Below are 26381 nucleotides of genomic sequence, written 5' to 3'. Positions count from 1 at the left end.
ATGGAGCAGAAATTCCCAAGGTGAGTTTTAGATGTTTCAGACTTCAGCTTTCACGTAAAGAAATTGATCTAGGAATCGTTTAGTAAAGCATGTGTGTGTATTTTCTTCAGGATTCCCTGCCCCCAGTTTGGGATCTCTGTTCTAGCTGACTCTTTGAGTACATTACATAATAAAGCTGGTGGATCCATTTTATGTTCTGTTTTCTAAGTATTACTCTCCGAGATGTATTAAGATTCTACATGAAAGAAGTGCTTCTGCAGGTGACCATATTGTCAGAATACTAATGAACTGACCTTTTCACAAGTGGTCTCGGCGAGGTTTATATTTGTATCTGTACAGAGAGATTGTACCCAACTATAACATTAAAAACAATCTGGTAATCTTGTATGCACAGTCCTCTAACCCTGCTCTTAATCACAATAGAAACGGTCTTGCTGCAGTTTTTGTGTGTTGTAATTCATTTTTATATGGACACCCAGCACGTTAATATACAGCATAATAACCTGCTCTGCATCATCTTTGGCTTGTACAAAGAGTAATGCTTTGTGAACATAGATGAATCTGAAAGGCATTGTGTGCTCTTACTTGTTTTTTTTCTTCATTCCAGTATTTTCTTATTGATGTATATGGATGGTTACAGGAAGTGAACTCTGCCCTCAAGTGTGATGGACCAAGGAAACCAAAGCAGAGGCTTTCTCCCACATCAATAACTTTCCTTACAATGCACTCTGCCAGTGGCAGTGAGGATTTCACAAATCACATGTCCATATCTGTCCTCCCTGTGCTTAATGCAGTAATACTCCAATACTATCTAAACAAGTACCAGTGATGAACACAACTGAATTACACTATGGAAGGTTAAGTACATTGCACTGTATATAAAGAAGCTATTGCATAACTGAGTCAGCTACAAGGCAAGTCAAAATCATGACAACACAGCACCTGGTGTTACTGAATTATCATTTAGCTTGTTTGTACATGGTCTCTTTATTGTGTATCTTGTTTTTTGTGTTTTTTTTCCCCCAGCATATTTAAATATTTAAAATACCACTAGTTTTGGCGCATGGCGTGATTGTAGCTACGCCATTGCCAGAGTGAGTTTGAACTGCATCACAACTATAGTGCTCTTTGAAATATCTGCGTAAATACAAGCTTGGAACCAAATATTCTTTCAACTAATGCCATAACTCGAGTAAAGAAGGCACGAAACAAACCTAGGCCTACATAGTAAGCTGAAGGGTTGCAATACACGCAGGTAGTTGACGTTTTTGATTAAGCAATCAAAGCTAAATTATTTCTAGCATATCGTTTTTTTTATTTTATTTTTTTTACAGAAAACATAAAATATACAAAATGCCAACTGTTAGACTGCAGGTGATCATTGGCGTTTTACCGTTATATCAAAGAAATAAGTGAGTCTGCGTCTTTATTACAACCCTTAGCTGTAGAAACACCTATACCCAGAGTAGATCGATGCTGCTGTTGTCTTTGTGCAAGGACCAATCAAACTGCTTCTGATGTCTCCGTGCGCCGCCGCCTTAGTAACAGCATAAATTATTCACACTAAACCACAGGCAACATCGCTGCAGAAAGAACAGTGCTTCTCTCAATCATTTCTGCAACCTGTTTTTCGGTAAGTGCATCTTAATTCAACGTTTCTAGAGTAAACATTGCATTCAATCTATGTGCACAATGTAACGGTAAAAAGGTGTGTTTTTTTGCCATAATGATTCCAATTTTGGGCCATTTTAATGTTCTTTCCTTTTAATTAAAAATTTCCTCCCGGATCAGTTCTATGATGCTGCGTAGTGAGACTGTATAGAGGTTATGACGTTAAAGGAAGTAACACAACGCATCCTGTTTAAATATGGATTTTATATGGAATAAATATCTGCGTTTTAAAAAAAAACAATTGAAAATATCCTACAAACGAGCTTCTGAAAATTCCATCCAAAAATTAAATTTTACATATGTTGTTTATCAAGGGGGTGGATTTCGTTTCACATCAATTGTATGCAGCAGTTACATTGTGAGGTAAAGGGTCTGTGTTCATCTGGCAACATAACCCCAATGTTAAAGATGCATGTAGCACTACAGTACATTTCCAACTACAAGAGAGATATTTCTGAACCATTTTTAAGAACAGCTAATTTTTAAGATGGTAACCCACAGTGGTCTTTGTGTGACTGATCAAGTTGTGTGTTACCACTCCAGGCCACCATGACTGTCCTCCTCCAGCATGCTGTGTTTCTGATGGTGTGTGGTGGGGCTCTGGTCTTCTGTCACAGCCCCAGGACTCCTGACCAGGTGTCTGAAGCTGACATCCAGCGCCTGCTGCATGGAGTCATGGAGCAGCTGGGCATCGCCAGGCCGCGGGTGGAGTACCCAGCTCACCAGGCTACTAACCTGGTGGGACCACAGAGCATCGAAGGTACTGATCCACTGCACATCAACACTGCAGGAAACTGAATTCAAATGAAATAGTGAAACAATATCCCCTTCACTCACTCTGTGCACAATTGTACCATGTTAAATGTCCTATCCATGTATCTATTTTATAATGCATATATCAGTTCAATGTTATGGCAGGGCAAGTCCATAGCGTTCACACAAACTGCTTTCAGATTTCTAAAAAAAATAATAAATACTGTATGACCGAAGGAGATATTGTACACAAGGCAGAGCTATGGTATGGTGTCTGTATGACAAAGAGGAGAATACAATTCCCCCCCACCCCACACACAGACACTATAGCAGCTTCAGCTCCCACCCAGAACAGAAAGCATGTTTATTTGGTGCTGATGACAAGCTGATTGAGTCCACATGTAGACAGTTTATTTAGCCTATGTTTTAATGATGTGTTCATTTTATTCATTGTATATTTTGGCTGAAGTTGATAAGAAAAGTACTCTTGTCTTGTAATTTCATTATCGTTATTGATTGAAAAGCCACTGCTCTTGACACATTAGGATGTGATTTATATGTTACCACAGCTGCCAGTGCCACTGTCCGTAATGTTATCTTGTTAATTTTATGTTAGGGGTCTGGAACACATTGGGTGTCATTTTTGACATGCAGGGTAAGGTGGGAGTCGAACTGCGCAGCTTACCACACTGTTCATTTGTGAATTGCATGGACTCTAAAAAGCTTAGGATTGCAAATTTGTGAACCATTTCCTTCATTGGCGCTTTCACATTTGGTTCGTTTGGGCAGATTGATGCGTATTGCGGTTCGGTTCACATGGGGATGTTGAAACTGAAACTGAATGCACATCAAACAAAGTAAACAGATCACTACTACTAAAGCTGCTAGCAACTTCATATCATCAGTGTTATATAAATCCTCTGGATCTTCACAGTGACCTTTGTCATAACACAGATTCCATAATCACACAGTTGCTGCTGTTTATAAACACAGTACAGTTTGAATTATTGTCTTAGTTTGGTACACAGCTGTATTCTTTGATTTTCTTTAAGCTCCATTACCAGTGTAAAAATGAACCCTTTCACTGCCACATTTGATCTGATATTATATTTCCCCTTACATCATGCCCCATCCTCCCATGTCATACTACAGTGTTTATCATTTCCATTTTTACAGTAAAATATACGTGCTGACAAAACCATTCCAGTCACTCTTACCTAATAGAGAAACAATATTAAACAATTTCAGAAGCGCTTGAAATTTGAAAGCTACCCAGTCCGTTGCCTCAATCAAAAGGCCTTGCTGGTTTATTCTTGACTTGGTAGGATATCTATTTCCTTGGTAACAGAGACTGACTGTCAAGCAGACTGACTAACAAAGGGTACAATTTAGTGCTTTTGAAAACCTAACCATGCAAACAAACATATGGCAGGTGTTGAAGCTACAGGCTTTCCTTTTTAGCTTGGTTACCAGCAGCATGGATTAATACCTGTTAAATTGCTTTGATAATTATAAGCGCTGCATTTTCTGTAAACCACCAGAATAACTCTGTGGATGTACAGTGCCTTGCGAAAGTATTCGGCCCCCTTGAACTTTGCGACCTTTTGCCACATTTCAGGCTTCAAACATAAAGATATGAAACTGTAATTTTTTGTGAAGAATCAACAACAAGTGGGACACAATCATGAAGTGGAACGAAATTTATTGGATATTTCAAACTTTTTTAACAAATAAAAAACTGAAAAATTGGGCGTGCAAAATTATTCAGCCCCTTTACTTTCAGTGCAGCAAACTCTCTCCAGAAGTTCAGTGAGGATCTCTGAATGATCCAATGTTGACCTAAATGACTAATGATGATAAATAGAATCCACCTGTGTGTAATCAAGTCTCTGTATAAATGCACCTGCACTGTGATAGTCTCAGAGGTCCGTTTAAAGCGCAGAGAGCATCATGAAGAACAAGGAACACACCAGGCAGGTCCGAGATACTGTTGTGGAGAAGTTTAAAGCCGGATTTGGATACAAAAAGATTTCCCAAGCTTTAAACATCCCAAGGAGCACTGTGCAAGCGATAATATTGAAATGGAAGGAGTATCAGACCACTGCAAATCTACCAAGACCTGGCCGTCCCTCTAAACTTTCAGCTCATACAAGGAGAAGACTGATCAGAGATGCAGCCAAGAGGCCCATGATCACTCTGGATGAACTGCAGAGATCTACAGCTGAGGTGGGAGACTCTGTCCATAGGACAACAATCAGTCGTATACTGCACAAATCTGGCCTTTATGGAAGAGTGGCAAGAAGAAAGCCATTTCTTAAAGATATCCATAAAAAGTGTCGTTTACAGTTTGCCACAAGCCACCTGGGAGACACACCAAACATGTGGAAGAAGGTGCTCTGGTCAGATGAAACCAAAATCGAACTTTTTGGCAACAATGCAAAACGTTATGTTTGGCGTAAAAGCAACACAGCTCATCACCCTGAACACACCATCCCCACTGTCAAACATGGTGGTGGCAGCATCATGGTTTGGGCCTGCTTTTCTTCAGCAGGGACAGGGAAGATGGTTAAAATTGATGGGAAGATGGATGGAGCCAAATACAGGACCATTCTGGAAGAAAACCTGATGGAGTCTGCAAAAGACCTGAGACTGGGACGGAGATTTGTCTTCCAACAAGACAATGATCCAAAACATAAAGCAAAATCTACAATGGAATGGTTCACAAATAAACATATCCAGGTGTTAGAATGGCCAAGTCAAAGTCCAGACCTGAATCCAATCGAGAATCTGTGGAAAGAACTGAAAACTGCTGTTCACAAATGCTCTCCATCCAACCTCACTGAGCTCGAGCTGTTTTGCAAGGAGGAATGGGCAAAAATTTCAGTCTCTCGATGTGCAAAACTGATAGAGACATACCCTACTAGCGACTTACAGCTGTAATCGCAGCAAAAGGTGGCGCTACAAAGTATTAACTTAAGGGGGCTGAATAATTTTGCACGCCCAATTTTTCAGTTTTTTATTTGTTAAAAAAGTTTGAAATATCCAATAAATTTCGTTCCACTTCATGATTGTGTCCCACTTGTTGTTGATTCTTCACAAAAAATTACAGTTTCATATCTTTATGTTTGAAGCCTGAAATGTGGCAAAAGGTCGCAAAGTTCAAGGGGGCCGAATACTTTCGCAAGGCACTGTAAATGCACTGAATGAATTTAACCAGTCAACAGATTTGTTCTCTTAATGCTGAATTCTGGTCATTCTTATATTGTTTATACAGTACAAGAAATGTTGTGATTCTCTAGTGTTGCGAAGGATACAAATATTTAATTGTGGTAGTCCAGATGCAGCATTAAACACACTAGGGCTTCAACAGTGTATAATGTAGTGTCTTGTTCAGTGTGATTGTTTTAAAATGTAGGGCGTAAGGGATAGCTGGAAATGATGTTATACTGTATCTACTGTAGATATGTAGCATTCTGCTTGGCAAAACAGTTTCCTCAAATGTATAGCACTGCTGACAACTGGATTCAATGTATCTGCATAATTACCAATTTTGCTGACCTTGCGGAAATTCGACAACTCAATCCTTAGTTCAGCTGTGAACAAAGAAAAAGGTTTTGTTTGACTAGATTGTGTGCATGCAGACTGGGAGCTCCTCTGGTCTCTGGCTTTGTGGAGACCACCAAAGATGTACTTTGCATGGCCAGGACAAGAGACAGCAGTCACCAGGTAAGCAAGTAGCTGCAGGGAAGCAGTCTGTCTGGCGTCGGTGCCCACACATTGTGAGTGAAGGCTGGCTGGGATACAGGGCGACTCAGAAGAAATGACTCACTTGTGTCGAGGTGTCCTTTCAAAGTTCCTGCTACCAACGTCTCACAGTAATAGCTAAGGGATTGAAACCCTTTCTTACACCATTAGCATGGCAAACCTCCAATAATATAGTGGAGCGGTCTATATATGTGTCAGAGAACTACTGTCAAGAGATCCTGTTATACAAATGGGAGAAGGATGTTCTTTATCGTGGCTAGAGAGGTAAATTCTGTCTAAGGGCTTTAGTTTATGGTTATGTACTTTTACATGCCACTGATGATTTCATTTTGTATTTTTATTTTCTTAAGACATACTGCAGGCAATCCTGATTTCAGCATTATAATCACACTTCTTTTTACAGCTCATTACAAGAAGGAATAAACTTTTGGCTTGTATGTCAACTAGTTCTGCATTTAATTGTTAAAGCCATGCTATTACTGTGCAAGGTCTTCATCACATTGCATCCACAACCATTGTGACGGAGAGCGACTGCATTCTGAAGTACACAATTACACACACTGACACTTAACAGAAGGAATGACTGTGTTAATGCAGACACGCACGCACACACATACAGTGTTGGAAAGTAATACGCTACAGTAATCTGATTACATTTTTCAGTAACTTGTAACTGATAGTTCCTTCTTCGGACAGGTAATGAAATGTGGTAACAGATTACATATTCTGATAATACTTTTCATTACATTTAAAAAAAGGGACTACAGCTGATGGATAAAGTGGAAATCAGAAAGCGCTTCAACAGTGCAAGTCAAACCTTACATGTCACATGAACGCGCTGTTCATATCATCTTCCTAGAAAATGGCCTCGGAGGAGGGAACAAGTGGGTCCGTAGCTGGATCTTCAAAGAAAGAAGATTTGGAGCGGCAGCCTGACCAAACCAGTCTTGAGAAGTGACTATTTCTAACTTTAAAAGTAAAGTAACTTCCCCAACACTGCACACATAAAGCAGAGAAAGGAAGGAATGACCTTGCTGTATAAGCAGTTATAGAGAGAAGACACATATTGCAATAAAGCAACAGTACTATAGTATAACAGTATATTGAAACACTTCAAAACTTCCACTAGATGTGTGTATGCACTAACACAGACATTCCTCAATAGAAATCCAATGAAAATGTTATAAACAGAGTTACTGCAACATTTTAAAACCAGGGGAACTTGGCATTTACAGCTACTTGCCACAAGGGGGCAGAAGAGGAAAGCAAATTATATTGCTCATCAAACAATATACCAGAATAAATTAAAATACTGGAATTTATTAACAGAAATAATCATTGGTATATGTCTTATATAAATGGCATGCTCTAGTTTGACTTTCTTTGGATTAAATGATGGAATACAAATGTGGTAGTACAGGTGCAGTTCTTGACGCATACAGAGTGGATTACATATATTATTAGACTTTATTTGACTTTTCAAAAAACAACCTTACAATTAGGACTAATGGAGGCTGAACAACCATCTCACACCCTTTAACTAACTAAGTTCACAACTGGTTTATCGTTATAACCCTGATGAAGACATTCGCTGAAATGTTTGTCCACTGATATAACTCTGTGTTGAGGAATTAGTTCATGGCTTCTCTGTGGCAACAGACTAGATGTGTGTTAATGTTACTTTACTGTAAAAAAACCCAAAAAAAAACAGCGTCTCTCTGTAGTTTAATATAATAGTTGGGCAACAGAAAAGCAATTGTCTTTATTTCTCTGTCAAACTTTTAACACGTTGAAGAAAAGGCTTTTCATTCTTTATTAATATTTTAAGGATACTGTGAAAAACATGTTGCTGGCTGTGCTGTTTGTGTGCTTTTAGATGTTCAAAGAATAGCAAAATGGATTTGTTAAAGATTACATCTATTAAATTGTAATACAATTTTGTTTTATTATTGTGTTATATTACTTCTGTACTGTTGGCCTGGCTAGCCATATTCAGCTCTTTATTTTGAAATAGTTCATGTCTTGGCAGTTTCTTTACCCTTTGATCAGACATTTGGATGCATTTTTGGCAGATTTACTTACAGTTTAACTTCCTGAAACCCAGAAAATTGATATTTACCCCAAACATCCTTAGTGAGTTTAAATTTTAAACTTGGAGTTTTCTCTAGCTGCTGCCATATGTTAAGCACTACATCTAGTGTGTTCTATTGAAATAAATTATAAACCTAAAGGTTTGATACACTGTGCCAAAAAAAAAAAAAGCTTTTTGTTTATACAGACTGTAGTTCTTTGGAGAACAGTATTCAATATTTTTGTTTGATTTAATACAGTTTGAATACACATTGCCACATGATTTCATAGCAATATCTAACCCAGCCCTTTTAGACCTTACCCAAATTCCCCCGCACCTGGCTCCAATCAGCTTACATTGTGAAATGTTCTTCTTTGCATCCACTAGGTGGAGCTCACGAGGGGCTGCAGCACCTAGGTCCCTATGGAAATATTCCCAACATTGTGGCAGAGCTGACTGGTGATAACATTCCCAAGGACTTCAGTGAGGACCAGGGCTATCCCAATCCACCAAATCCCTGCCCTCTTGGAAAAACAGGTATTTTTTTTATTTTTAAAGAAATTTAAAACAATACACACACCTTATGTAAACAGTTGTAGCAACACATGGGAACACAATAACATAAAAAGGTCCTTATGTGCCCTTTAAGATACTGACTTCATATTTGCAGGATTGTATAAACCCTGCATGCTAAGTGTGTTGGAGACCTTCACATTGACATAACATATTGTCATATTGGTAGACTTTGAGATATTGTCTTAATGTTTGGCTGTATTCAGTTAAGTTCTATTACCGGTGTTACACTTTATTTTACAGATCTTTTTTTTTTACATGTGCTGTATACATTTGACCTCATGTTTGCAAACTTTTAAACCAGATTTTCCATTCCACTTACACTACAAGGAGGCTGTGTGGTCCAGTGGTTAAGGAAAAGGACTTGTAACCAGGAGGTCCCCGGTTCAAATCCCACCTCAGCCACTGACTCATTGTGTGACCCTGAGCAAGTCACTTGACCTCCTTGTGCTCCGTCTTTCGGGTGTGACGTAGTTGTAAGCGACTCTGCAGCTGATGCATAGTTCACACACTGTAGTCTCTGTAAGTCGCCTTGGATAAAGGCGTCTGCTAAATTAAAAAATAATAACTATACCCCCAGGGATGCTTTGTTTTTGTTCACATAAGCTCCCGTTTCCAGTTTCCGCTTTGATCATTATTTGTTAGGCTTACAAACCAGCAAACCAGCTTCTGAAAAAAAAAAAAAGACTAATTAATACTGATAGTGGTGGGGAATCATTGTAGCGTTGAATTAGAGCCTATGCAGCACATGCATAATGTAAAACTATAAAATAAAAATATATACGGTTTAAAGCCCCATTAGTACATATTTCACAGTTTGGACGATTTACTTTTTGGAACATTTCCTCCATTATTATCCTACTGCCGTTGGTATATAAAATGCTTGAGATAATTAACAACATTTGAAACTTAAGAAAAAATCTTCCTGTTGCACAGCTAAAACTCATTTTGGAAGGCTTAAAGCATTTCTTGTAAAAGTACTGAAAAAAAAAAAGATTAAACATTTTCTGGTATAATCCAGTGTGTGGGCCTGACAATGCAAATTACTAATTTTTTCTCAAGTAACAGTTAGGTGGGACAACTATCCTGCATTGGTGGACAAGAAAGTCACTGTCAGACAGCATCTCATTAATCTTTAATTCGCATCAATAGCAGTCCCTGGTTTGGACCAGAAAGGGTGCTTGGGATGCGTCCAGTTGGCAAGGTCTGATCGTGTTGGGAGATCTGATCCTGGCCATATCCCCGGGTGAACCCACAGTCATTGGATTAATACGCACCTAGAGAAATAAAAATGTAGAGGTCTGTAATGACTGTGAACATGGGACTTCTAAAACACCACAGTTGGAAAGGTTTAAATTTTAATTTCCTTGGATAAAGTCCTATGATTTCAGCACCTAAAAGTGATTTGGTACAACACTTGTGAAAGATTACTGTGTGTTAGTAAAATCTATCATACATATGGCAGCCTATGTTTCAGGCAGATTAAAATATGTCAGTTTTATCTTTAATTTATTATTTTTTCTAACCATTTTAAAAATCTAATGTCACCTCCCCACAGCAGCTCATTCCCCTCTTTTCATCTGCCAAACCTCCAAACCTGAGCAGCTGATGTTACCAAGCTGCTGGGAAATAGTTGCCTAGTTTCTGGAGGCCCTGACCAGTAGGGTTCGCCAAAGACCAATGAGGCAAAGCATATAATGTATACAGTAACTCCTTACCGCTGTGCTGATGTCTGCGATTGTGACTGCTGTGTCTTGTCTTGGGAACACAGCTGTGGACGGATGTCTGGAGAACTCCCCTGACACAGCCAAGTTCAGCAGAGAGTATCAGCTCCACCAGCACCGGTTTGACCCGGAGCATGACTACCCAGCACTGGGCAAGTGGGTGAGTGCTTTGATGTTCACTGGTTGACCCACTGCTTTAGAACTTTGAAACTCTTCTGTGCTTCAGTGAAGTCCCATTGAAGGTACAGCATTTAAACCAGCCTGGGCCAGAATAACTTTCTCTATATGCTGCAATGAGACGTCTGACCATATCTTTTGATTGTATATTAAAAGAGAAGGTGTTGGTTTTTGGGTGGTGTTTTCCAGGTTCACACAGAAAACACCACCTGGTACAAATACTTTCCAGTGCTGGAGCTCAGTTCAACTCCAGTGGTCTCGCTGCAGTCAGATCTTGTGACCTGACTCTCACCACCGCAAACCACACAGCAGATTATGCCTCTCTGTAGTTTTTGTATGGCTTATTTCCATCGGCCCTTGTTGATCTTGTAGATTCAAACGACATGTAAAATGCATAAGGTATATAACCTTGAGAAAACGTTGGTTTTAGTAATAAAAGCGATGATTTGGAGGGTAATCTAAAGAGCACGGTTTGATTTCTCTACTTTGATGTGACATGTATTATGTACCTTTTTACTACATGTGATCTATATTTATTGATTCTTACTCTTGCTTGCTGTAAAATCTGCTATACATATGCACGCCATATAAGTCCACTACTTGTTTGAAATAGTGCACTATGTGGAAACAGTTATACAAACTGTGGTAACACATTATTTTTTCTCAGCATAACATTCATTTCTGCCAAAACCTCATTTGCCTCTTTGTAAAAAGTTTGCTGCATTAAAGCTTTAGAGATCAAATGAACATAAGAACATTTACAAACGAGAGGAGGCCAGTCAGCCCATCTTGCTCATTTGGTTGTTAGTAGCTTATTGATCCCAGAATCTCATCAAGCAGCTTCTTGAAGGATCCCAGGGTGTCAGCTTCAACAACATTACTGGGGAGTTGGTTCTAGACCCTCACAATTCTCTGTGTAAAAAAGTGCCTCCTATTTTCTGTTCTGAATGCCCCTTTATCTAATCTCCATTTGTGACCCCTGGTCCTTGTTTCTTTTTTCAGGTCGAAAAAGTCCCCTGGGTCGACATTGTCAATACCTTTTAGAATTTTGAATGCTTGAATCAGATCACCGCGAAGTCTTCTTTGTTCAAGACTGAACAGATTCAGTTATTTTAGCCTGTCTGCATACGACATGCCTTTTAAACCCAGGATAATTCTGGTTGCTCTTCTTTGCACTCTTTCTAGAGCAGCAATATCTTTTTTGTAACGAGGTGACCAGAACTGAACACATTATTCTAGATGAGGTCTTACTAATGCATTGTAAAGTTTTAACATTGCTTCCCTTGATTTGATTCCTAGAAACATTGTATTTGTACAATTGCCGATGACAATAAACACCCCAAAAGTGCAGCAAATTCAATTGATTTTTTATTAATAGCTACAATAATAGCAGATTCTTTGTGGTTTTCCATGTAATCATTATGGATCCGTGCCAAACTAAGCTCTTACATTCAACAATGAGATCTATAACAATCTGATTATCAACTTTTGTTTTTATCTTTTGTAGAACAAGGCACTTCTTTATGAGAAGATGAAGGGCGGATCAAAGAGACGCAAGAGGGTAATTTTGTTTCTTTACTAGGAGTTCCATTGCATTACATAAGGCTTTATCGAGGATACGAACTATTATATTTAGTTAGAAGACGTTTTGGAACCTTTTCAAGTAGTAGCACCTTCCAGCATATACCAGCCTGAACACACTCTGCATGAGTCTACAAGGTGCTGGAAGGTCTTTCGAGTTATCTTCCAAAGCCTGCATTGGAGATTGGGGGGGGGGATCTTGTGCTGAGAACTCTGTCATCCAACAAGATGGAGATTGGGTCATGGTGTGCCAATAATCTATGACTATTATACACGGGTGTCCTTGTAGATCTACTTGCAATTCATTTATTTTACTGACTTGGATGGGTATAACCAGGATCCAAGAATCCTTCTCCTAGTGTTGAGGCGCTCAGTGGGGTCACCACACACCTTGCTTGGCCTGTCGTCTGAACTCTGTCCAATTTAGACTTTAGGGAACTAGCTAACATTTCAAATCCATTATACCTCTAGTGTGACACTGTATAAGCAGTGTAGTTCTGAAGTGGGTTTACATGCGTCAAGGTGTAACTTTTGTGTGCCTGTAAAAGGTAGATGGTTGTAACGCTTGCTAAATTGAACGATTTTCTCCATAACTTTTCAGAGCGTGAATCCGTACTTGATGGGGCAAAGACTGGACAATGTGGTGGCAAAGAAATCCGTTCCACACTTCTCTGAAGAAGACACTAGCAATAATAAGAACTAAACCAAGCACCTGCTGTTATTTATTAATCATATTGCCATATTGAGGTTATAGCATTAGAAAATATGATTTGGAATTATGGACATAAAGCGGATGTGCATGCTTAATTTGTGTTTCTGACAACTACGGCGAAAACAGCAGTGTTCAGTTATTTTTAGCAATTGCTTAGTTGACACTAAATAATATTTGTATGTAGTGGCTAACCGAAATAGTACAGAATAAATCTGTTTCAGTGCACTTTCCCAAGTAAATGTGTGTGCTTTGTTGTAACTATGTTAACCCTTTCATGCATAGCGACCTTGTGGGGACAAATAACAAAACTCTCTTCTCATCTTTATATTGGGACATATGGAAGACGCAAATCCATGATAGCCTCATATGAGGATGCCACCCCCCACCCCACCTAGCTATTTTCAATATTTCTTCCAGAAATACTTAATGAAAAATGTATCTGATGCCGGATTTTGTACCATACCATATTCTCACAGAAGAAGAGGTCTTCCACACTGAGTGTATGACGCCCACATGTCGGATAAGAACGTTGTTCCTTAGCACCTTGTGTTACCTACAGCTCTGTTCTGGAGTGCCTCTGTGTGCCAGCAATGCGATTCTTCACAGAGGGCAGTCAATGCAGTGTGCTAACCATATGCTGAACACATGGGAACAAAGTGTCCAGATTTGTCCTAAGGACAAACAGTAAGAAACACTTTTTGCTATACTTTATATTGAATTATACAGATTTGGTTTGAGCAAGTGGGAGCAAAGAGAAAAGGAAAAGCGAGTTCCTGCAACTACTAAAATTATACACAAGATTATGTAATATAGTAAACAGAAATGTATATTAGTTTAATTAAAATAGCAAGCAGACCTACTTGTGTGTTTTTTTTTTGTTTTGTTTTGTTTTTGTTTTTTTAATGTGTATTATTGTAGAGAGTAATAAATTTGGTAAAGCATAGGTAAACATTGTAAAACCCAGACAGGTATGGTAAAACATATAGGCCTAAACGACCATGGCAAACCATGGTAAACTACGATAAATGCGTACTATAACCGTAAACAAAGCATGGGAAAACTGCAAAATTACATACAGATTTACCATGGTAAACTTTTATAAGGGTTTGATCTATTTTATTTTAATTAGTGTAACAAGCTAATGTATATTCATTTTAATTACCCAATTACTAATCAGCATTCTGATACAAGTAAGATGCTGGTTCTGATTGGAAGAACGCAATTGGCTGGGTCAGTATTATTTTTATAATAAATACAAAGCCATTTTTAAAGTCTTTTTTCCTTTATACTGTGTAGTACATAAACTAGGAACTGGATACATCTTTATAAAGAAAGAAACAGATGGCTACATTTTGACATGACGTCAGTATTGAAAGGCATTCTGCTTATGCCATAAACTGCAGCCAAGTATATTTAAAACGTGCCAAAGAAATCCCGACCAGACAGCAACCCCGCCGCCCAATCAGTGTTCTGTAAAACACAATTGAAAAGCCTCCTTAATAATGTTGGCTTTCATTCAACCAGCACGGATGTTTTCTAATTCTGTTGAAATATTATTAATAAACTGTAAGTTAGGGTACAAGATAGCGGTCACACTGGGGTTTGTTTGACATAATGTACTATTTAAGTTGTATCACCGGCGCTGTTTTGTGTTTTTTATTTTATGTTTACAATTTAGATATTTAGGTGTATGCGTATTGAATTTTATGTAACCGTTATTAATTAATTTAGAAACCTAAATTCAAATTAAACAAATATTCATGTAATTAAAAAAGAAACATTTAACGTTTTCATGGAATAAACGTACATTTAGCAGTGCAAGGGTTTATAAAGAATTCTCCCCCATAATGTAAGATGCCCAGGAGGCCGTGTGGTCCAGTGGTTAAGACAAGGGCTTGTAACCAGGAGGTCCCCGGTTCAAAAACTGACTTGTGTGACCCTGAGCACGTCACTTAACCGTCTTGTGCTCTGTCTTTCTGGTGAAACGTAGTTTTAAGTTACTGCAGTTGATGCAAAGTTCACATACCCTATTCTCTGTACGGCGCCTTGGATAAAGGCGTCTGCCAAATAAACAAATAATAATAATAAATAGACGTAATGCAAACGTTTTTAAAAATGAACGAAAACGCCCACAGAACCTAAACATCTACAAATTAATTTCAAATGAACTTGTTAAATATTACGAGACTTTTGACATGAAAACAGTTTAAGCAAAACAGAGCAGTTGGGAAAGATTTGGCACCGAATGTGCGCGTGCGGTTTCCCAGAACTGGAAATAGTTTTGGCATCTCTTTCTTTACTGTGAATTTCGTGACTAGATCATGTGTGAACACTATAGGGTTCACACATGAAAAAACAAACCTGTTATTATTTGATTTCTATAATAATAATACAATTATTTTTATTCAAAGCCCAGCATGCTAAACGACTATGCTAAAGAACATTCACTGTAAAGTAAAAACCTCATAGGTTTACCTTTTTTAGTTACCAATTTATCGTCTTTGCTTTATCACTGTATTCGAATCTTTAACTTACTACAAATAAACGAATAATACATGTTAGCAGGTACTATTAGCACGCTCCTTTCACGAATTTCCCAAGAAAACAAATCTAATTCATCATTTTCCTTCCGGTGTAGGTTTCACAAATATACGTCACTTCTGTTACGTTTCATCATCTTTATTGACTTTTGTTTGATAGCATACATTACTATATTATTGACTTTTGTTTGATATAGTAGCCTACATTGAATGCATATTCAAATCTATTCGTTTTAAATAATCTCTCCTAGATATATTTCGTTGCTTTTACGTTTTAAAATGTATAAGATTTCAAGCAACAAAGCAAAACTTACTGTGTGGATTCAAATAACCTCTTCAACATGAATAATCATTTGAGCAAACCCACTTACCTCGACAGTGGCGCAGCTGTTGGAATGAAACATGGAAAGATAAGGTTATTTGTAAACGATCCTGTTGTGTTGACAAACGTGGATCTCGGTAATTGGTAACTGTGTTAATCTATTCTCCTTTTAATTAGCGGGTCAAAAAGGTCGAGCTATAATTAAAATAAACTTTGTTTTTCTTACCTCTGTTAAGTGAGGTGTAATCACAGCTTTGCCACCCTGCTTCAAAATACAAACACAGACAGGCGAAGCTGTGCTCAGCTAATTAGATATGAAGTACTACATTTGAAAACTCTCATTACCACTTAGAAAGTAAATACACACTTTTGAAAAAAAAAGGTGTGCCCTAACAAATGGTTCTAATAAAACTGACCGTGTAAAATAAGAGTTAGTCCTGCAACTTTAGCACTGTGATATAAAAAGATTATTCACACCGCACGCATGAAGCTGCTTCATTGTGAAAGGGTTACGAGATGTAGTATTCTATACTGTTAAAGACCAATAGCGAATGTTTTCACAGTACCACCTACCATCAGCGATGCAAATGTGGAATTGAATTCGTTCCAAATGAATTCCAAGCTTTCAGACAGGCAAGTAAACCGAGTAGATTATGGGATCACTGCTCGGATTGTTTTTGTATGATTTATTCTATATGATAGTGAAGAATGTGTGCGCAAACTAAAGCAGCATTTTGTTTTTTCAGCATGTTCTATTTCGCTGACTCCTTTGCTCAATCTCAAACTGAATCACTACTATACAGTTTATACAACAACAATTGATGTCTGTCTAGTTTTTTTTAGTCAAATGCCTTTGCTAACTGCTCACAGTTGTATTTTTTTGTTTACAACTGTAGGTCGCCCTGGTTAAGGGCATCTGCTAATAAATAAATAAATAAATAAATAAATAAATAAATAAATAAATAATAATAATAATAATAATAATATACCGAAAACATTTAGTCCTGCGATAGTGTAGTTTATCTAATCATATCGAACCCATATGAAAAATAATACACAAATGCACGTCTGTGAATGATCCCTCGTGTCCCAGTAATGCTTGCCCCGAGACCTGCCAGTATATTCACTATCGTGGCACAGTCTGGCATTGCTTAGCAAGAGGTGCCACTGAGAAAGTAAAGCCAATGTGCGCGATCGGTACAGTTTCCTCCTGCGGGTTTGAGAAAGTGTTAAGGGGGCGGATAACTTGATTGTTCTTTGGATCGTGTCTAGCCAATAATGTTAAAGGAGCTGTGGCGCATATCTCAGCTGGCTGACATTTAAAAAGGAGACAGTGCGGCGCTGCTGCAATTTGTACCCAGAACCAGACTCCCCTTCTATGGAATCATTGGCAACTTCAGACTTGTAGCACTGCGCTGTCTCTGTGCTGTGAATTACCACATCCAGCAATCTCTCGACTTGAACAAGAAAACAACAACGCAGCATTCGCTCACAACTAACTCACCGCAGCCTCTGTAAGTCCTAAGAAGAGACAGGTGGGTCATTTTATATTTATAATCGCGCATACAGGTAGTTATTGTAGAATAATTATTGTAGAAGTGATATCCTCTAATAGAGAACGTATTGTTGAAACTTTTATAAATCTATATACAGTATTTCATTATTTTTAAGAACACCCTAATATTTCAACCCTTTATAGAACTACTGTAGGCAGTAAGTATTTCAGTAGCTCATTGAACGGAGTGACGTGTGCAGTACAACCGCTATAGCTGTGATAGTATTTGTAACACTCCACAATGTTTACTAGGCTGCCCTGCTCTATATGCAAGCAAGCAATAGGCGCCCAGCACTCCATTAGAAAAACCACAAACATTTTCATCTCCGCTTTCATCTAAAATGGAAACTGATGCACAGCAGACATTTGGAATAATTTAGCATAACTAAATGTAACTTACAACGTAAACCAAAAGTTAAGAATTAAAGATAAACCTTACACAACAGATTTTTAACACACATTGTGAAAAAATAAGTATGTTTACGGTAAATCTACCTTAATATTGACTTAATGAAACGGTATTTGTAGAATTCGAGTGCAGATTTCCGTTGTATTAAATGTACACCATTTGTTTAAAGTATTTTACATTAATATTGAACACTTTATTTTTTTACAGTGTATTATTTATGAAGGCAGTTTTACACTGTAATGTGTATTGTGGTAACAAACTATTGAAATACACCTTTTCTGGTTTAGATCTATAGCTGTAGAAAATTATTTCTAACTTAAACATTAATATATTGAGTGTTCTTATTTATTATTTGGTTTCACTGTAGGTAATATCTTCCACGCAATGAGGTTGTATGTTAACTTGTTTTTGTTTTGTACAATTTCTAATTGAACAACTGGAAACTAACATGATGAATAAGTGTCTGGTACTGTTTATTTGGGAGCCGATCTATTTTACGCCATCCTGTTACACTTAAAAGATCCCCGCCAGTTACATTCTGTGCGCTCTAATTCGAATCCAGCAATGACAGGACTGTATTTATATAGGGACAGTTACCAATTAAATATTTATACAAGCAGCGCTTGAATAAACTATGGGGTTCTGAACGTTTTACTGTGAACTATAGGCCTATGTGATGCCAAATACATATAAAACGCTTTTAAAACACGTGAAACTTTATACCTACATCACTGTGATAGAAGTACATATGCTAACCTGTATTTTTACGGTAAATGTATCTTTATATATATATATATATATATATATATATATATATATATATATATATATATATGTGTGTGTGTGTGTGTGTGTTTTGGTTGTTTTTTTTTTTGTTTTTTTTACAGTGTTACTCTTAAATATGTTCTACCGTTACAAAATATTTTTCACTTTAGTTTATTGTTTTAAAGATTTTTCTCTATTTATTACACTGGACAAAACCATGGATTTAATGTATTTAATAGGGAAACATACATTACCGAATAAAAATCACAAGAAACGTATATTAGAACGATACATAACGTACAGCATTTTTGAGCACAGTAATTTGAAGTATAAGGCTAAATTACACTGGAATCTATAGTATATAACTATACTATTAATGAAACGGTGTTGTTTATTGTATCTCAGTTTATATTACATGAATTATTATGTTAATGGTGAACTCGTTAATAATACCCTTAAGCATACATGAACTATTTCAGTGTGATTAACATTTAATACATTACATATTTGTACATAAATTAATGAAACATCAATAGTAGGCCCTTTGAATCGAATTTGCAGCATGTAACCTATATACTTTACATGTTAATGTTTATTTAGGTGCATATATACTCAAGCAAAAAATAAATAAATAAGATGTTAAGATGTGTGTTCCATTCTGCAGCATATTGTTTCACAGAGCTGACCACACTGTAAAAAAAAAAGAGAGAAAGGACGTTTTTATCATTTCATAATTTAAACATTTTCTCTTTAGAAGAAAATGCCACACACATACCTACTTTTTACAGTTCATGTGAACATCAGTAATACAGCCTATATTATGGGGAAAGCGGAGTAAAGGCCTTCATTATTTTGGTGTGTTTTTTGCAGGATGATCCGTGGTGTTCACTTTGCCTGTGTCCTCATCTTGGTGTTTGGGTTGCTCTTGGTCCATGGTGAGGGAAAAAAGAAGAACAGAGGTTCTCAAGGAGCGATACCCCCTCCGGATAAAAGCAAACCCAATGAGTCCGAACAGCATCGACCTCCGCCTCAGCCTCAACCGGACTCGAGGTCAGGGGGAACGGACTGGGGTACTGCCATGCCCGCTGAGGAGGTGCTCGAGTCCAGCCAAGAAGCTCTGCACGTCACGGAGCGCAAATACCTGAAACGGGACTGGTGCAAGACGCAGCCGCTGAAGCAAACTATCCACGAGGAGGGATGTAACAGCCGCACCATTATTAATCGGTTTTGCTATGGCCAATGCAATTCATTCTATATTCCCAGGCACGTCCGCAGGGAAGAAGGCTCCTTCCAGTCTTGCTCCTTCTGTAAGCCCAAAAGATTCACTACAATGACTGTCACTCTCAACTGCCCCGAATTGCAGCCCCCTACGAAACGAAAAAGGATCCAGCGCGTCAAACAATGTCGTTGTATTTCCATAGATCTCGACTAGATCATCCGTTCTACTTTGTCAAATTATTTGAGGGCATACAACTCTGTATTGTGTATAGGGGGTCCTTAATCAACCGCATTTATATACATTGTAAAGGGACAATACGGGGATTGAATTTTAGAAACATTATCTAATATAATAAGAACTATTCCAAACTAACCGACAGTTTCGATTGAAGACAAAACTGGTCCCTGAGTAATGACCTAATCAAGATCATTAGCTGTGCTACAGGGCATTCAACATATGACCACATTCACAAAGAGTACAGTGTTTGTTCAATGAGAAGCATTATATGAACCATTCATTCGTTAGTCCCATTACTATTGCTCAATATCGCTGCGTTTGCGCCACCAGGCACTGAATTTACAAGCTACACAGTTGCTTTTACAAAGTCCATTCACACACAGTGTATTGTAAAACGTGTCATCACCAGCTCATTGATAAATGTGTTGGAAAGGCTAATAATACTTTACAAGCGCTCTGGAGCGGGGTGCAGCTTTGTTTCGTAAACTATAGCATCCAGCATCACACCATTTTATTTTATTTTGTTGTATTTTATTTGGATTTAAATATTTACTGGTGATTTGGTAGTTTCCACTGTGTGGAATGTGAATAGTTAACAAAGTGATATGGATATTTAATGTAATTATGTCTGAATTGTATATCGTTAATATGAATGTTATATGCGCTTACTTCGGTTAAATATATCTATACAATTCCGTTTCAATGAATTCAGAGGGGGAAAATGGGGGTAATCATTACTCGACAGTGCACACAAACACATGAGTTGATTCGTCTAGTGTTGGTGGTAGTTGGCTCTAACAATTCTAAGCAAGATATTGTACGGATGGTACATTATACTTTTTGGCTTGTAAGTTTTGTCATAATATCAATAAGGGGATGCTTATTTTAAGATTAAAAACTGTAAAGGCGTATACAATGTAAATAAACACACTTCTCCATTCAAAATATGTAGAAGGGGGATATTGATTTGTATTATGTGCTTCATTAGAAATATGTTATATTTGGACCTGTAGTCTTTGTAACAAACACGATTTGCAACATTGCAGGTAGAACTACTGCTACCGCTAATATGGGATGGGTCTTGAATTGTTTTTAGTGGGTTTCGTGTTAACACAAATAAAAAAAACGCTTCAAAACGCTGGGCTCAGTTTTCTTCCTGCCTTGAGCTAATCTCTTGCTGGGACTCCACCAACCTCACCCTGGTGGATACTTTCCGTCGTTAAAGTATTTAATTTATAAAAGGAATGAGACACCAGCCTCTCTGCAACCTCAACAATGACTTCAGACAATATCCATCGACTACATACTACACACCAGCGCTCTCCCTCTTATTATATATTGCCTAAATAGTGCTGTCGGTATTACGCGCAGATTGAGAATACCTCCATTGGCCGTCCAACCTGACTAATGAATTGTGATGTTTAGGTACACTGACAACCAAATAAAGCTTTCACAATAACCTTCACGACTAGCATAACAGTGCATGGGTACATCAATATTACACGGAATATCCACTTGTATTTATTATTCTCTTCGATAATAAATCTACAGTCTTATACCTGTCACAATCTTATAAGGAGGATTTTCATCTTTCTGTGTCATTTAAAGTTTTGCAGTCCATAGACTGCACTTCCAGTTTTACATGTATCTAGAGAACTGCCTGTCTAATTGGGATGAAGCTTGAAAAGAACATTCTTTAGCACAAGTATTTTGTTTTAGTAAATCATGATTGCGGGGTACACAGAGGCATCTTTTGCTATGTCTGAGAAGCGCATGCAATTGTGATGAAACTTGGTCTGGGCATGCTTCAGAAAAAGCTATTAAGAGAGTCGGAATCTGAAAGCATATGTCTATATGTCAGTTACATCTTTACATGTGCAGTGGTGACTGTGTGAAACGCTTATAGGATATGCTTATCCTTCAAGGGAATCATTTATACACATATAAAGGTAGGCACAGTTTATCCTTTATCCTCCAGAGTGCATTTATTAAGCCTTACTTCTGGAACTTTACAATTTACATAAAAAATCTTCAACTCTCCATGATCCGAGCAGCAAAAAACATTACTAAGGCTAATTGGGGGGGTGTGTCTTATCTATGCTGAGTACAAGTTTCTGTAATCAGCACCTCACATGACCAAAGGCCTTATTTTGGCCTACAGAATGGTAACAAATAAGACTGCATTAAATTATTTAAACTAGATTTTTAATGACATTTCACCGAATACACCCAGCACGGTTTTTAACCAACTTCCACAAGACCTCAATAATGAGTGAGCATGTAGTTTGTTAAAGAATACACAGGTTACACTTTTCACATTTAGGTGAATTGTGACATCACACATTCTAAGAAGTGAATTTGCATTCAGAACGGGTCTTTATTTCTACACACAAACAATCTGTGAAAAAACATCTGGTTATGATTGACTGAGGTCACTATCACTGTCACCAACTGAAGGATTGTAGCCAATCATATTGTGGCACAAGTGCTACTGTTAATCAGTCAGTGCAGTCATAACATCCTAGATTGATTATTTTAGATACTGTCTCTGAATGGCATTGCCAGTATCAAATAGAGTTATTAGCTGTCTTGTCCTTATCCAGACCACAGAAAATCCATTTGGTCTACATGATGTAGCAAAGACCACATATGAATATGACAATTTGGTATAAACACAACAATCTAAAAGTGAGATATGGATTTCCATGAATCCAAAGGCTGTGATTTTGAAAATAAATGGCATTGAAGATTTTCTATTATAAAATGGTTGGCTATTAATATATCCAAACTCTTATTTCAAAACCACATTTAAACCTCACAGCTTCTTCCCACTTCAGATGTTTCATGCAGCATACACATTTATTGTTAATCTGTTTCAAGTCAAACTGAATTGAGGCTAATGACCACATGAATTGTGCAGCTTCTGTTAACACCACATTTCAGGACTATGGACAGAGGAAACCTTAGTAGTTCTTATTAACCCCATGCTTATTCTGGGTCGTGAGTACTGAAAGACAAGGTGAATACGACCAGGTCCAGTAAGATTCAATTGTAATACACTGAAACCTTCTCCAAGGCTACCTCAGTACACAGGGAACCACACAGTTAAGGCTTATATGGGGAGTCTCAATTCCATTGACTTCAATGGTACTATACCTTCAATATATATATATAACATTTTGTTGGCCCCTTGACTGGCCCTAATAGAAAGGTTTCACTGTATTTTGAATAGATCACAATCACTTGTGGCAAGCTGGGAGACAAAGCCAGCAAGATCACAATACAATATGTTATTATTATTATTATTATTTATTTCTTAGCAGACGCCCTTATCCAGGGCGACTTACAGTCGTAAGCAAATACATTTCAAGTGTTACAATACAAGTAATACAATAAGAGCAAGTCTGCAGGCAGTATGTCTGCAGGCAGTATGTTTAATTGTATATTGTTACCTTTGATGTCTCTATTTTTTGCCATCCATTAAGCAGAAAACAGATGTTGTGTATTCGACTGAACAAATGAAGAGTATTTTTACACCCTGTTTTATTTGTTTACTGTTATGGATACATTCATCCTCTACTTTATTGCACATTGAGAAATACATTCTAGCACATAAATACATGAGTGTTAATGCCAGAGTGAATACAATACAAAGAAACAGAAACCATGACCTTTAATAAATGTCTGAATTCCAAACCCTATAGAAAAAAACATGGAATTAGCTTAAAGTAAAGCATAGCTGGTTTAAATACAAAATGTATAATACAGACGATTATATACAGTAGCAATATATATTTTCCAGTATTTATTTTATAATCATTTGGGTCCCATCGTTAAGATGACTTTCAGTTTATTATTTTGTAAATAGCATAACCATGTTAAAGGTTAAAACAAACTTTTTATTTAGTAAAATTAAGACCAATTTGATATACATTTTCATCCCAGCAAGGAAAACTTCAAAACTTCATATGCACCTTTTCACACCAGACAGTTGATATGCATTTACAAATTAGACATATTTAAAATATTTAGTTTGAACACAACCTAGAAATCTACCATGATATACGGGTTGGTTTGGTCTTTGCAAATATTGTTAAAACACAGAAACAGTAAAAAAAAACAAAAAACAAAAAAACATATTTACAACTGGAAAACAATAGTCCTTTTGCTTTACTGACAATCTCCTGAAAAATACAATCTTCTGTTTCTGCATCATTAGGGTATGTGATATTTAACCACAAGGTCTTACTCATACCTGGGAAAGCCTTACAGTATGTACAAAAAAACTTGTGTTATGGTTGAGCTATAGATATTTAGGAGATATATTTTTTTATGTACACATCCCTACTACAGTAGAGAGATTTAATTATACAATATTCTTTTTGAGGATATAACAAAAATATAAGTGTTTTAAAGAGACCACATGTTTTTAAATGTAAATTGTTGTTTTTATATACGTTGGCGAGAATTCAAATTTATTGATCTTGCTAATAATTTTTAGCCGATATTATTTCAAGTTATTAGGGAAAGTACTTCATTTTTTTGATGTCAAGTTTAAGAGCTAGCAGGTTCTTGCTCTGACCGGGAATTACTGTAAAATACCAGAATAAAAGAATATCTCACTTCTCTTCCTACAATTTAAGCCACTTGCAAACAAGACAAGAGATGACATGTAGATGCACTAATGGCTTGATCTGGGAGATGTGTTTTATTTAAATGTATTTATATATCTTAATAAGTAATGTTGGTAGGAAACATGCTACCAAATTTTATATAATACTTGATGCATGATTTATTTAACATTTGTCATTCATAGATTTGGCAATACACACACGATTTGGCCCATAAACAAGCATGTGTCGACTGGCCCTTTTATAAATACACAACCAGTAATCTCACCTCCTAAATCAGACTGCAAACCCGCTTATTCTGTCATTATGAAAACCATGCTGCACATATAGACGGTAAAGGGTAGAGACCAATCACAACTTTATATCAGACTCTTTCAATAAACCCGGGCAACATCTGAGCTCCTAAGATAAACATATCAAAGTTTCACTAAGTCTCCATATTTTTCTTTGAACTCTTCATTAAACACACCTTAACTTCACAGAAGTATCTAACAAGTATTAAGACCTCAAGTTATGATGCATTTGTATTGCTTAAAATTCCAAATAAGACCAGCTCAGCAGTGAACATTTTATTTAATTTTTTTTTATTTATTTATTTTTTAAATTTAGTCGTTGCCAATTAGTTTTTATTATTTTCTCCCCAATTTGAAATGCCCAATTATTTTATTATGCTCAGCTCACCGCTACCACCCCTGCGCTGACTCGGGAGGGGCGAAGATGCACACGCTGTCCTCCGAAGCGTGTGCTGTCAGCCGCCCGCTTCTTTACACACTGCGAACTCACCGTGCAGCCGCCTCAGAGCTACAGTGTCGGAGGACAACGCAGCTCTGGGCAGCTTACAGGCAAGCCCGCAGGCGCCCGGCCAGACTACAGGGGTCGCTGGTGCGCGGTGAGCCGAGGACACCCTGGCCGACCTAACCCTCCGTCCCCCCGGGCGACGCTCGGCCAATTGAGCGCCGCCCCCTGGAAGCTCCTGTCCACGGTCGGCTGTGGAATAGCTTGGACTCGAACTCGCGACGTCCAGGCTATAGAGCGCATCCTGCACTCTAGCGAGTGCTTTTACTGGATGCGCCACTCGGGAGCCCCAGCAGTAAACATTTTAAACTAGAAAATAACCTCGGAACTCTCATGCATGTTTGAGTGTAGTGCCCCACTTATAGAGGTTATTTATAGCAGGGCCTTATTACATTGATATAAGAGCAGCCTGTTGACCTCATAGCCCCAGGTATTCCTAAGCATTTATGCTTTCACGCACGATAAAGAAACATCACTGCTTGCTCTAAGCTTCAGAAGGAATGACTTTATGAGGGACTTTCTCCCCTGCAAACTGTAAACAAAGGATATTTTAGTTGCCCAGTGATCTCATCACGTGAGTTGACTTCTCACGTCAACTGGACAGGAGGAGTGGCGTACAGCTAGCAGCGGGTGTCGCTTGAGCGTTGGTAGTTTGAGAGCGAAGTGTAACGTTGTCGAGTCACAGTTCCACTCTCCTTGTTTTAGCTGGTGCTCACAGTTGCTTCCTTCTGACGTAGCCGTTCTTTCTGTGATGAGAAAAGGAAGATCGGTTGCATGTTGCTACTTAATTTATTTCACTTTTGTCAGAAATTGAATGCTGTAAAATCAACTGCATGTATAAAAATGAGAGAAAGAAAAGATACAGATTAACACACATAAAA

The 26381-nt window shown here is 37.7% G+C and overlaps 3 protein-coding genes across 5 annotated transcripts in view; 2 read left to right on the top strand and 1 right to left on the bottom strand.

Moving 5' to 3' along the window:
- The first annotated feature begins 1483 nt into the window (after positions 1-1483).
- Positions 1484-13252, top strand: LOC131698639 (neuroendocrine protein 7B2-like). The gene is made up of 6 exons (XM_058991384.1): positions 1484-1633; positions 2215-2431; positions 8648-8797; positions 10605-10717; positions 12242-12295; positions 12917-13252. The coding sequence occupies exons 2-6, from the start codon at positions 2221-2223 to the stop codon at positions 13016-13018; spliced, it is 630 nt and encodes a 209-aa protein (XP_058847367.1). The 5' UTR covers positions 1484-1633; positions 2215-2220; the 3' UTR covers positions 13019-13252.
- A 3006-nt stretch (positions 13253-16258) lies between these two features.
- On the top strand, positions 16259-23403 carry LOC117400142 (gremlin-1-like). 2 transcript variants are annotated; one of them, XM_058991379.1, is made up of 2 exons: positions 16259-16522; positions 19489-23403. In XM_058991379.1, exons 1-2 carry the CDS (start codon positions 16500-16502, stop codon positions 20048-20050), a joined length of 585 nt encoding a protein of 194 aa, XP_058847362.1. In that variant the 5' UTR covers positions 16259-16499; the 3' UTR covers positions 20051-23403. The 2 variants fall into 2 exon arrangements, with proteins under 2 accessions (XP_058847362.1, XP_033855529.1); XM_033999638.3 differs by lacking the exon at positions 16259-16522 and adding an exon at positions 17198-17424.
- A 150-nt stretch (positions 23404-23553) lies between these two features.
- The window catches only part of LOC117405651 (formin-like), a 137430-nt gene continuing 134602 nt past the window's right edge, over positions 23554-26381 (bottom strand). For both annotated transcript variants that reach the window (XM_058991378.1, XM_058991377.1), the window contains one exon: positions 23554-26246. In XM_058991378.1, the coding sequence (XP_058847361.1) occupies positions 26202-26246 (45 nt within the window). In that variant the 3' untranslated portion in view covers positions 23554-26201. The remainder of the gene's footprint in view (positions 26247-26381) is intronic.

Source organism: Acipenser ruthenus, chromosome 18 (genome assembly GCF_902713425.1).
Source record: "Acipenser ruthenus chromosome 18, fAciRut3.2 maternal haplotype, whole genome shotgun sequence".
NCBI classification, from domain to species: Eukaryota; Metazoa; Chordata; class Actinopteri; order Acipenseriformes; family Acipenseridae; genus Acipenser; species Acipenser ruthenus.
This window is presented reverse-complemented; position numbering and strand designations above follow the sequence as displayed.

What these genes read in the sequence shown, in the direction of transcription:
- LOC131698639 (XM_058991384.1), top strand. Translation starts at nt 2,221, where the DNA reads ATGACTGTCCTCCTCCAGCATGCTGTGTTTCTGATGGTGTGTGGTGGG. An exon ending in CTGCCCTCTTGGAAAAACAG is followed by an intron (nt 8,798 to 10,604) that starts GTATTTTTTTTA and finishes TTGGGAACACAG; the next exon opens with CTGTGGACGGATGTCTGGAG. An exon ending in GATCAAAGAGACGCAAGAGG is followed by an intron (nt 12,296 to 12,916) that starts GTAATTTTGTTT and finishes ATAACTTTTCAG; the next exon opens with AGCGTGAATCCGTACTTGAT.
- LOC117400142 (XM_058991379.1), top strand. Translation starts at nt 16,500, where the DNA reads ATGAATTCCAAGCTTTCAGACAG. An exon ending in AATTCCAAGCTTTCAGACAG is followed by an intron (nt 16,523 to 19,488) that starts GCAAGTAAACCG and finishes TGTTTTTTGCAG; the next exon opens with GATGATCCGTGGTGTTCACT.